This window comes from Eschscholzia californica, unplaced genomic scaffold, assembly GCF_041429995.1.
Source record: "Eschscholzia californica isolate CP2 unplaced genomic scaffold, dmEscCali1.0.p SCAF_5, whole genome shotgun sequence".
Lineage (NCBI taxonomy): Eukaryota > Viridiplantae > Streptophyta > Magnoliopsida > Ranunculales > Papaveraceae > Eschscholzia > Eschscholzia californica.
The window spans coordinates 34,255,734-34,267,707 of NW_028238472.1; the positions used below are offsets into that span (position 1 = coordinate 34,255,734).

At 37.1% G+C, this 11,974-nt stretch overlaps 1 protein-coding gene across 8 annotated transcripts; it reads right to left on the reverse strand.

The window, feature by feature from the left end:
• Positions 1-313: 313 nt before the first annotated feature.
• On the reverse strand, positions 314-6,310 carry LOC147538778 (O-fucosyltransferase 16-like). 8 transcript variants are annotated; one of them, XR_015225189.1, is made up of 13 exons: positions 5,767-6,310; positions 5,635-5,685; positions 5,459-5,552; positions 5,250-5,326; positions 4,371-4,459; positions 4,081-4,264; positions 3,730-3,911; positions 3,408-3,510; positions 2,750-3,081; positions 2,222-2,660; positions 1,598-1,686; positions 1,331-1,495; positions 314-759 (listed from the first exon to the last, which is right to left on the reverse strand). XR_015225189.1 is itself a non-coding variant. In XM_086640336.1 (11 exons), exons 1-10 carry the CDS (start codon positions 5,926-5,928, stop codon positions 2,228-2,230), a joined length of 1,707 nt encoding a protein of 568 aa, XP_086496462.1. In that variant the 5' UTR covers positions 5,929-6,310; the 3' UTR covers positions 314-1,495; positions 2,222-2,227. The 8 variants fall into 8 exon arrangements, 3 of the variants coding, with proteins under 3 accessions (XP_086496462.1, XP_086496461.1, XP_086496463.1); XR_015225187.1 differs by having other exon boundaries at positions 314-1,225; XR_015225190.1 differs by having other exon boundaries at positions 314-1,495; positions 1,614-1,686.
• Between the last annotated feature and the right edge of the window lie 5,664 nt (positions 6,311-11,974).

Here is an 11,974-nt window from a genome sequence, read left to right on the forward strand (position 1 = left end):
GAATCACTCATTCCTGTGAAACATAGGGCATGCCACTGTCATCTGAACAATTTAGTTGATTTTGCCAAAGTGTGAATGATCAATTATGGCTAGACAGTACGTTCAGACTATTTCTCGGCAAAAAATTGGCGAATCTGACCCCGTTTTGGTTCACTAAGTCGAATGAACCCTACCGCCACTACTCAATACGTTTGTGGACTCTAGCCAATTTTGGGTCACGGCAGAACACTAGAGTTCAAATAGGTGGACTTGACCAGATTTTGTGAACCAAAACCGGCTCGAGCCTATGATTTGGGGACGCCAATAACCGAGATGGTCAAAGCAAATTTACCATAGTCAAAAGGGCGGAGGAGTCGCCAATCATACAAATGGTGGCACTTTTAAAACCACCCATGTCCGAGAAGGATTAGACTGAACGAAAGCAACTCAACAAAAAAATGATACTATGCCCGACCCCATCTCGTGACGAAAGTAACTCACTGAAAAATGATACTATGCCCGGCCCATCTCGTGCCAAATCCTAGCGGGAGTATGTTGACAGCCCATCACCTCAAATATATTACTTCATTTTTTACTTGGAAATCATTCTTTCCGCTAAGATTTTAATGGTGGATTTTGATGAAGGTGGACGACGGTGCTGACAGTACACTGTTAATGGTAGATGTGATGCTGTTTGTGCTTTGACAGACTCCCACATCCTCCCAAGCTCGCCTCGGTCTGAAATATGATTCTTGTGATTTATCATGTGAGGGTTGTCCTCTGGAAGTTAATGCAGCAACACAAACATTAGCAGCCAAACCAAACTCTATCCCCAAGTTGTTTACATCTTGGAGAATCATCCCGTATAAAACGATCTGGTTTACCAAATACATAACCTATATCCGCAAACGTGTTGAAGCATTTAATATTTGCCTTCCATCCTTACAATCAAGTGGCAGAAACAATAGCGGATGATGGGATATCAGGCTATCAGCTAAATCAAGCTGTGGTAGCACATCCTCCTCAAATCGATTAATAAAGTTATTCAGCGGTTAAAACCGCCTAACAGATCTTCTCTTTCATGTTTTTTCTGCCAAACGTGTAAGTTGAAGAGTCCCGTAAAATTCTTCCTTTCCAGAGAGAGTACCTCAGTACTCTTCTGATAAAAGGCCAACCATATTTGCTGTTCTGTACAAACTTATAGCATCAACCTACCCTAGAAATTGGACTACCACCCAAGCAGCTTCTATTAGCGATTTCATTCGTAACATGTGAAAAAATCAGGCAGCAATTCTACTTATAAATGAGGACGAGACCATAAGTGTAAATAATGGTTTGGGCAAATGCTAACCTTCAAAGAAGAGGCCGAAGTCCTTGAAACCCACCGAACCTTCAAAGAAGAGGTAATACTCCTCCATCAAGCCATCCTCACATCGAAAAGCTCTCCTGAAATACTCTTCCAGCATCTGATACTTGTCTATTACCCCTGCCTCCTCCATGCCATTTAAACTCTGCCCTGGTGGATGTGGAGTAAAATTATTAATAGATGTGATGGGCAGAATATTCAATTCATAATAAACAAAAAACTAGCGTAAATAACAGTAGCCCCTCTCCATACATTTTCTCGGATTAACTTGGCTCAGTTTCATAGTTCGACAGCGCAAGCAGGATCATGCAGAGCCTTCTCCGGCGAATAATGTCTTTTACCTATAATAACTCAAACACAACTGACTTAAGAACTACGATCCATAATCCCCCGTACCAATCTTAACCAACAAAAGGAAAGGCAAAGGGTTCGTGTCAAGATTCAAAACATCCATTTGAAGAACTCTTCTTTATGTTCTTATCCTTACATCAATTAATAGGTTAACATTAACTTAAGCCTAAGAAATACAAAGAGTAAATATCATTCTGGATAGTTTTCAATTAGTAACCACAACAAAAACGTCAATTTGGTAACTCGACAGTTTTTCTCGAAGTAGTTAAAGGCCATTAACTGTGATAATATGAGCCTGAAATTGTGCCGTATAGCAGAAGACCCTTCATCTTTCCTTCTTCCTTGTATATTCTTCATAAGACAGCTAGATTAACTAGACATTTATGTACAGATTTGGAAATTATGTTAGTTCCTCCGACGACATGTTCAATGCAGAAGTATCATCTCAATTGATTATAATGGGTAAAAGAATGCTCGGATGTGTCTGATGGAAAACTGGGACAAAAGGTGTAAGCTAGAAGCTACCATATTTCAGTCTGAAAGCAGCTCTTCCAACTCCAGCGGTTCTTCGTACTTTTCCAACTCGTCGTAATCAGTATCTGTTGCATTAGTCCTTTCTAGAGGGTCATTCTGATTTTCCCAATCTGTATCAGGCCAATCTGGTTGCTCATCGTCATTTGTTTCTCCGATATCTTTGCTCTCCTTCTGACTAGTCTTTGTTTGACTCTGATGACCCAAATCTTTTTTCGCATTGGCCTCGGATTTTTCACAGATACATGCTGACGGGTTTTCATGAAATTCACCTCTACCAGGCCTCACCTCATTTGGCTCTCCCATAAAGCCTCTCTGATGCGCACGAACCCGAGAAGAAAATGCTTCCCACTTCATGTCAGTCCGGTTCAAAAACAAAGAATATAGTTTCTTAGCATTCGGACGAATTGTTCGTTTATGTCCGAAGTATCTCCTGCAAACAAATAAGCCAAATAAAATTTCACAAGTACGAGTTTGAGTTAACTGTTTCATGCAAGTAGAAGAAGTCAAAGGTATTCATACCTTCGACCAGCTAAGATTCTAGCCATGTTTCCATTGTTATTGGTCACAAACACGTCACTCTCATCACATACTATGAAATCGAGGGCAGCCATACGGGAAGAAAACGCTGAGAATTGTGCTAATTCCTCCCTCTTGGCTATAGTATCCTTTGAATGAAAATTGGGGAAGAGTGCTTTTAAGGGTGCTAATGTTTTCTCTCCTCCATATACTTCACCCGATGCCACATAAATGTGCACATCACTACCAAAACCAAGTGCTCGGAGCATAAGACCAACCTCCTCTGGCGTGAGTGGGCATCTCCCGCGCCTACGTTCCTTGTCTGGATTGTTCGACTATAGATAATTTAAAATCATATCTTAGCAATGTTTTGTCTTTAATTAGGAAAACTCAATAGGCACCTCGGATATAAGAACTTCCTATTTGTCAATAACATCGATTTCCAGGCACCGAAATTTATTAATTTCGAAGGAGCCTGGGATCCCTCCAGGGTAGTGGGTTCCCACGTCACTTGGGTGCCCCATGGGCCCAAGTCGAAGGCGCTTTGGTGTACATATATCTAATGGGGTGCCTATAGAATTTCCTCGTTAAGTATTGCATAGCTTCGAGCAACTGTTCAAAGTGCACATTAGTGTATATTAAAATAGAGTGAGAGACTTACATGTAAAGTTTTCCACCTTTTTCTTATCGCACCGAGTTCTCTCTTTTCTTTTTCGCCTCCACCATAATAGCATCCAGAGAATGCTAACATATCAGGTTCAAACCTGTTTCAAAAGAAACATCTGACTACATCACAAGATTCACGACACTCTCATGTAATAATAGGTCATTTGTAACATTCTTTGGGAAGAAACAATGCATTTACGGAAACTGTAAAAATATGTTATGTTGATGGGTGATCAAGCCACATGGTGCAAAAGAACGAGGTGTAATTTAAATTAAACAAGCACTGAGGATCAATTAGCCATGTAACTAAAATCTACCTGAGGTGGAGGGCAATGAAATGCCTATTTTTTCTCCTCATCCGCATAACTAACTTTTCACCCATTTCACGTATAGAATCAGTAAATCTCAAGGCATGGTAGTTCACTCTACACCTCAGCTTTTGGAAATCTTTATCCAGCTTATTTGCAAGCCTGTAATCAAACTTTGTTAGGTGCACAGCCTGTATCACAGAAAGGAAGCCATTTCAACAAAATGAGACTTCTTCGGTTCATTGATTAAATCCATTTTAAACTCCATAAGTAGATCTAGTATATCCAAATAAATTCAAAATGACAAACGAGAAAACTGAAAGTTGAAACCATGCAGCTTTGGTAGAATTTGAGACTCACATGCTTTTTCAGAAGAACAGGTAACACACGGTTTTTGTAGCATTTTGCAGTGCATTTCCTCGGAACACGCATCCTACGTGGGACCACAGTTTTCCCTCCTTTTGCTGGTATTTTCTTTACAATCTTAACATCGTTCGAGAGAAACGATATGAACCAATCAACATTAAATATCTCGCTAAAATTGCTGCAAAAGAAAAATCACTCGGCTCGATATTTTACCCTTCAGATAAAACAATCCAAACTTCTTAACTGCAAAACTGAACAGAATTATAAATTGGCACATAACAAACCTAGAGTCCTTCCAGAAAGACTTCACATCCAGATTTGGAACGACAAGAGTAGCGTTCAAAATGCGGGCTGCAACAACTGCATCTGTTATCTGTAAATGTAATACGATAACTATTTTTGAACAAGAGAAAGAATGATTAATATGTTGGAACATACATGTACAAAAGAAAGGAAAAAAAAAATTAATATGTTACATTGTTGCAGATACATCCTCCAAGACAAAATAAAATCCCTATACGAGAACAGAAGCATCCAATTCTGAATCTTGGGCAAAAACTAGTCATGTAAGAATCGCCACCTTAATATTGAAAAATCTACCATCTCTCCCTTTAAGATATCTCTATAACTCTATTAGGAGCCTTCCATAAAACCCATGACTATCTCACTACTTCTAATGGTAGAGAAGAAGCAACTAATCATCTTTGTGAGAATAGTCCCACACGGGTAGATGGGCGATCTAGCAACCAAGAATATAATGTCTAGGTTCTCTCCACTCATTGTCAATTGGTTTTGAGTTGGATGACCACAAACTTAACAATCATCTTCTTCTTTGTGCGATTGCTTGGAGAATGTGAAATTCTTTAAAGTAAATACATAAGTTCAACACTAAAACCTAATGAAGGAAGTGAAGTATTCAACCAAAGTATTATCTACCACATATCTGACTGTAACTATTAGTGGCGTAAAACAGAACTTTTCTCATTCCCTCTTCTCCTATAGACATAGGGTTACGACTAAAGAGAGTTTTCACTTATCAGGAAACTGAATGAAGAGTTCTCACTCAAGCAAGTCCGTATTTGTAGTAATGGAAAGTTGAATGGTTCTTCATAAATACAACAAAGCTTTATGAACTATATTGTCTTTGAGCTAAAACACATTACCCCTGTCCGTTGCTGATTCAACCCTCCACTAGTTGAGATCATCAAGTACCGATTTGCGACTGTATTACCTTCAGCACCTGTAAGTAAGCATTTTAAGGTGATTAAGGAATTAGAAAGATGAAGTTGAATTCTGACAGATCAAACCAAACTTATTTAATCTAACAAATACCATTAATGGGTAATAGAAAAAGGAAGAGATTGATACTCACTAATATACTTTGTGGTGGAACTACTACAACCATAATAGAATTTCGATAAGCTCGAACTCCATAGATGCTCATCACCTAAACTCCTTCCCCTAATCTACAAAAACTTAAACCTTCAATCAAATTGACAAAAGATAAAACAATGTAGATCCAAATTGAATAAAAATAGAAACCCTAACCGGAACATTGTAGACATTGTCATTATTGTCTTGGATCTCATCCTCATTGAACTGAAACAAAGTAAACCCAATTATAATTAGATCTTTATACACAAGAATTATTGGAAAAATGGGTGAAAGGTGGAGTTTTACAGATTTGTGTTGGGGATGACGGTGATGATGAACATTATTATCTATAGGAGGGGAAATGAAGAAGGATATTAGAACGATTATACTGAGAAGAAATGCAGATATTGCTAATATCAGAAACCTAAGGTGATAACGATTCCAATGGCGCCGTCGTAACAAGGCCATGATCTCTCTCTCTTCTTTCTCTCTCTAAAATTCTGATCCTGCCCTGCTCTACTTCTAGGTGAATGTGGGAAAGGGGAGACTTAAATCCCTTATTAGTATCTCCATTATCCTCTGTGATCCTGAGTCACTGCTTCTATCTCTCTCTATACCTACCGTGATCTGCCATTTTCTCTCTCTAGAATTCTCTCTCTCTCTCTCTCAATCTGATGCCGCAGGGCGGATAAGTATCTTCTAACGGCTTCAGCTAATCTCACTAAACTTTCTTGGTGCAATTTTGCACGGTAGTTACTATAGGCGCCCCATATTTTTGTTTTTGGCTCTCGCCCCGAGTTATTTTTTTTTTTTGGAAATTGACTACGATCAGTCATTACATTGAGGGGTTGGGCAAACGCCCCAAAATGACCCCATAAATATGAACGAAATTCGCGTCAGAAAAAAAAATGAGGGGCAGGCCCATAGTGTCAGGTTTCACATTTAAAAGACAAAATCGACCTTCTGAATTTTGGTATTTACAAAAATACCAATGAAAAATCCCGTAAAATATTCAAATTTTTTTTAAAAGTCTGACGCCCCTCAGTTTGGAAATGACTGATTAAGGGAACCATCCCATATCCATTAATCACTCCGCCACACCTCCTTCCAAAAGCAACCTCTTTTCCAAAATCACTTTTCTTCCCAATTCCAACTTTCCTTTTCTTCTTCCTCTCTCTCTCTCTAGAATTTTATTGTTTCTTCAAACCAAAATTTAATAATAGATCTGAATAATTCAACATCAAACCAAAATTTTATTTCTTCGTTCTCTCTCTAAATTTTTTGTTGAAATCTTTCTTTCCATGTTTCAGAACAAACCCTATGAAAACAAAAGGGTAAAGTGAGCAAATCCTAGGAAGAAAGAGGCAAATATGACTAACTTTATATTTTCATTACGGTAGTTTATCATTGATTTCCTAGTAGTTTATCATTGATTATTACTTAAGAACCCTAAATTTAAAAATATTTCAATTTGAATTTTTAAGAATCCTAAATCTGAAAAAACTTTCGTCCTCATTAAATTTAAGAACCTTAAATCTGACAAAATTTTTCTGTTTCATTTTTATTGGAGAAACCTAAATCCGACAAAACTTTTTCGTAAGTTTTTTTGTCAGATTTACCTGAAGATAACTTGAAACGAAGAAATAAAATTTACAGGACAGGAAACTTTTGTACTGAGAATTATCTTGTATATCTATATGAATTCAAAGAAGATGAGGTGATATATCCTGAAGATAACTTGAGGACGAGTTCTTTTGAAGTGGAAGGGACTGATGTAGGACAACAATAAAAGTTGGAAAGGTTTTGTTTTTTTTTTTGATGAAAGAGGCTAATGCCTAAATTTATTAGCTACTCGAGCTCAGAGAAATATTTGTTCTATCATTCGTCAATTGACTTACAATACATCTAGGAGTTATAGTGATTTCCATAGTCTGGTTTAAGTTTAAATTAAAAGCATCCGTAGCTAACAAATGAGCTGCCTGATTTGCCAGTCGCGGACAAAACAGAAACAAACAATTTCTAAGTTTCCGAGCTTCATTTTTTATCTCCATAATTATTGGTCCGATTCTCCAAGGCCCATCTTCAGGGTTTGACAAGCATGCTTTAATGACCGACAAACCATCTTCAGCTTCCAAGTCTGAATTTATGTTTTCATGTTTTTTCTGTTTTGTTTGTCAGTTTCCTAGGTTATTTATTGTTTTAGTAGTCCCTAGGTGTCTTTGATGCTATATAAGCAGTTCTAGTAAGTTGTAATGGGCATTCTGTCATTTGATCAATTATAATTTTGAGTTTCTACCCTATATTCTCTGGTGGACTCCAGAATTCTATCAATTCTAAAATTTATCTGGTAAGTTTCTTTATCTTCAAGCTTACGTTGCTAAGTTTGTTCTTCCTGCTGCGTCAGCATCAAACAATCCATCCTAGCCAAATAATGATATACTTAACATACCATGACTTACCCAGACTATTAATTGAGCATCTTCGTGTAGTAGAGTCATATGCATGAACATTATAATATCAAATGATATGGTGACTCCCAAAGCTAAAAGAGTCGATTTTTTCTAATAGCTAGGTAACATCCACCAAAAGAAAGAACACTCCTGTATCGCAAACTAAGATGAATCATGTTTAAAGCCAAGATTGTGGGAGTTTTCACTTTCAAAAGTTACGTATTTTGTCTTAAAGAAAGCTCTGGTAAACACCATGTGTTGGTTTAGGTGAAAATATTATTATGGCATTAGTCACTTCACTCACTAGAATTCAAAGCAAGTCCGAGTGGTGCAGCAGAATAAATGAACAACTATGACGTTAGTCATTCCCCATCCACTCCATGGGTCGGAATACTCTAACCTCCCATCTCTTTTGTATCCCATTTTGGGTAAACTTGACTGGTCGCTACTATTAGGCTAGCCACGAACCGAAACATAATCGTTGACATAAATTTACGGTCAGTTGCAAAAGTGAAAAGGGGACCAACTCCTTTATAAGTTGATCAATCATTAGGGATAACACGTTCCAGACAATTCCACCACCATGTTATCATGCAACTCAAGCAGTCACCACGTGATTACGATTCACACAAAATTCAAACAACTATAGAGACAAACCATAAATCTTTAGCAAACTATTTTAGTAACTCTTTCGTAAAATAGATTCATCTTACAAAACTGAAAACATCTATACAAGTACATTTATGTCAATTCATAGAATAGAGATCATTAAAAACAAGATATTTATCTACAATGGTTTATATACATATATATATATAGATATCAATCGGTGATACCTATGCTTCACGTAAGATTTAATGTGCCTCCAATATTGTCTTGAGGAAGCTTCATCTCATTCGAACTCCCTACCGTAGTACTACTAAACTATAAAGATAAACAACCATTTGACAGTTACGTATATGTCAAGAGTTTCCCTACAAAGCAATAATGCATAAAATACATGAAACTAGACTAAGAATATCATATCGGTCCCATAGAGTTCATTGAGTCATTTCACCAAAAATTTGAACTGTATATTATAAATCATGTAGTCAACCCAATAATACAAATCTATAACTAAGAACGTGTTTGATTTTGCACTTATTAAGCGATTTTCACTTATTAAGTGTGGGCCTACAAATTTTAGGTCGTATTTTTTACTTAATAAGTGAAAATCACTTCTAACTGATCGTGAAGTAAGTGGAAAATAATAAGCTCTTACTTAAAGCTTATTTTATTCACTTAAGAATGTTTGACTTTTTAGCATTTGAAAGTGTTACCACTTATTAGGTGATAATCACTTAATAAGTGATACCAATTGTAAGTGCTACGTCGTTTCATTTCCATCACGTCTAAGTGCAGGATTTTTTTGATTGTCTCTATATTGACCTTACATTATTTAAATGTTAGCATTTCATCTCATTAATCTTGTGGTTTAGTTAGAAAATAACTAAGGTGTTATTTGTTTTTTTTTTATGTCTGAATCTGAATTTGCTGAACTGAATTGGCTGAATCTGAGTTGGCCAGGGACGGAACTACAGCCAGGCCAAGAGGGGCCATGGCCCCCCTTGACTGGCTGCAAGTTCCATTAAATAGCTACTAATGGCACACTCAATTAATATAAAGAGAATTAAAGTCAAAACCAAACAGTTAAATGGTATGGGTGGAATGGTAGAGAGATGTGAAGGCCAAATTAGAGAACACGAGGGATTGGGTTCAAATCCTTGGACCGTCTTTTACTACTAACTTTTTTGAGGGTTTTGGTTTTTCTTCTTTAATCAACACCCATCAAAAACCAAATCTTGTTAATACTTTTTTTTTTGATAAATGTTTGAATGAAATACCTTACTAATCAATGACATCAAGTTAAATTTATCTCATAAATCAATTCTTATACTTTATGGCCTTAATTAATTTTATCTCATAGATCAATTCTAAACAAACTTTTCATATTTCATTTATGTTTTCCTTTGTTCAAGTAAAAATTCAAACTCCAATTTTTTCTTTCGAAGTCTTTTGAAAGGACAATTTAAATGAAACAATTCTTTTTATATATTTTAGTTTATTATAACGGTCACACTTCTTACGCCCGACAAGTTGTAAGTATGAATTAAATTGCGCTGTAAAATTTAAATAATCAATTTTGTTATATAATTTTATAAATATTAGAAGATATTATTATAATATTGCCCCCCCTCGTTTTCCAAACCTGGTTCCGTCCCTGGAGTTGGCTAAACTATTTTAGAAATTTGATGTTTGTTTTTTTATGTCTAAATTACTAAGTGTGAATTCCTATTTTGACATTTATACATTTATTACATGTTTTTGAAAAATAAAACCCGAACCCTAATGTTTCTCACCCCTACCTTATTTATAATACCTTATTTATAATAACAAAGACAAAATCCTAAAATTCCTTCCTCTCTCTTTCTCATCCATCTGTCGCCTCTCTCTCTAAAAAATTACCCCTCTCTTTCTCATCTCTCTGCCGCCACTCTCTCTCTCTCTCGAAGAGAAAGCATCCGGCGGCAATGGAGGTTCGACAATAAAGTCCGCCAAGATACAAACTCTCTCTATTCTTCTGTCTCTTTATCTCATTCACTTTCTTTTTTTTTTTTTCTCTCTCTCTCAGACCTGAGATGTTAAACCTTCGCTAGATCCGGTGAGGGTTCATCTCCCTCTGACCATATCTCTCTAAGAAGTTAAAGATCTAGCAAGGGTTCAAAAGCTATGACCCTCGCCAGATCTGATGGTTTATTCTTTTATTCTTTAGTGGTGATCCTTTGTGGTGGCGGTCGATTACTGGTGGTGGCGACATATGGTTTCTGGTGGTGGTGGCGGTTTGGTTCCTGTTGTGGTGGTGTCGGTCTAGTTCCCGATGTGGTGGTGAGGGGATTTATTTCAGTTGGTGGTGGTGGTGGTTTCATTGGTGGTGGTGGTTTCATTGGTAGTGGTGATTTCAATGGGTGGTGGTGGTGATTTCAGTGGGTGGTGTTGGTGCTCTAAGTGGTTGTGGTAGTAGTCTCAGTAGCGGTTGTAGTCTCAGTGGTGGTGGTGGTTGTCTCGATGGTGGTAGTGGTTGTCTCGGTGGTGGCGGTGGATGTCTCGGTGGTCGCTGTAGTTGTCTCGGTGGTGTCGGTGGTTGTATCGGTGGTTGCGGAGCTGAATAAAATAGTACAGGATAATGTTTCTAAAATTTATGGGGGGTATAAACGACATTTAACACATTTCAGCCATGGACCTCTATTTTCAGACTTGTTTTGAAGTCTGGATATAATTGGTTACTTTTCAGCCAATTCAGACAATGACATAATTCAGACAACATTTCAGATTTTTTTAAATAAAAAAACAAACATCTGAAATCTGAATTGATCCCAATTAAGATTTCAGATCTGAAAAGTGAAGAAAACAAACAACACCTAAGGTTTACGAATACTTTGTGTCAAAAACATAAATAAAAAACTATTGGAGAATGGGGTCACGTTGCCTCATGAAGTTCGGATGGTTTCTATGATTAATGAAGGAGGGGAGATGAGAAGAATCTAGGAGAGAGGTTCAGGTGAAGGATGAATAATGAAGAAGATGAGGTTTCACTAAAGCCATGAAAAATTATACTTATGAATTATGTAAGGTTTTTTATTTTATTTATGATTCTATTGATTATGATTATATTAGGTGAGGGACAAAGATGTTTTTTTAGCCCTAATGAAGTAGTGCAAAAGAATAAGCTCCAAGTTGGAGCTTACTGTTTTGTACTTCGCCGCTTGCACACCAAATAAGTGAAAATCACTTAATAAGTGAAAAAATCAAACACCCTCTTGATGATATAGAAAATGGTGATCGGTTGAATATCGTCAATAAGTCAAGAGAAGACCAAAAGTCCAACGGGCCACCCTTCCTAAAGCAACATGTTTGCTCAACCGAAAGAGGTATGCCACCTAAGCCCAAAATCGGGAGGTCGGCAAGATTGTCTTAGGAGCTCCAACCCTGCTCTGCTGCAAATACCACCAAGTCTGCTTTAGGAT

Coding starts and splice junctions, on each gene's coding strand:
- LOC147538778 (XM_086640336.1), bottom strand. CDS start 5,928: ATGGCCTTGTTACGACGGCGCCATTGGAATCGTTATCACCTTAGGTTT. Junction 5,327..5,458: donor TTCCACCACAAAGTATATTA/GTGAGTATCAAT, acceptor GCTTACTTACAG/GTGCTGAAGGTAATACAGTC. Junction 4,460..5,249: donor TGAATCAGCAACGGACAGGG/GTAATGTGTTTT, acceptor TTACATTTACAG/ATAACAGATGCAGTTGTTGC.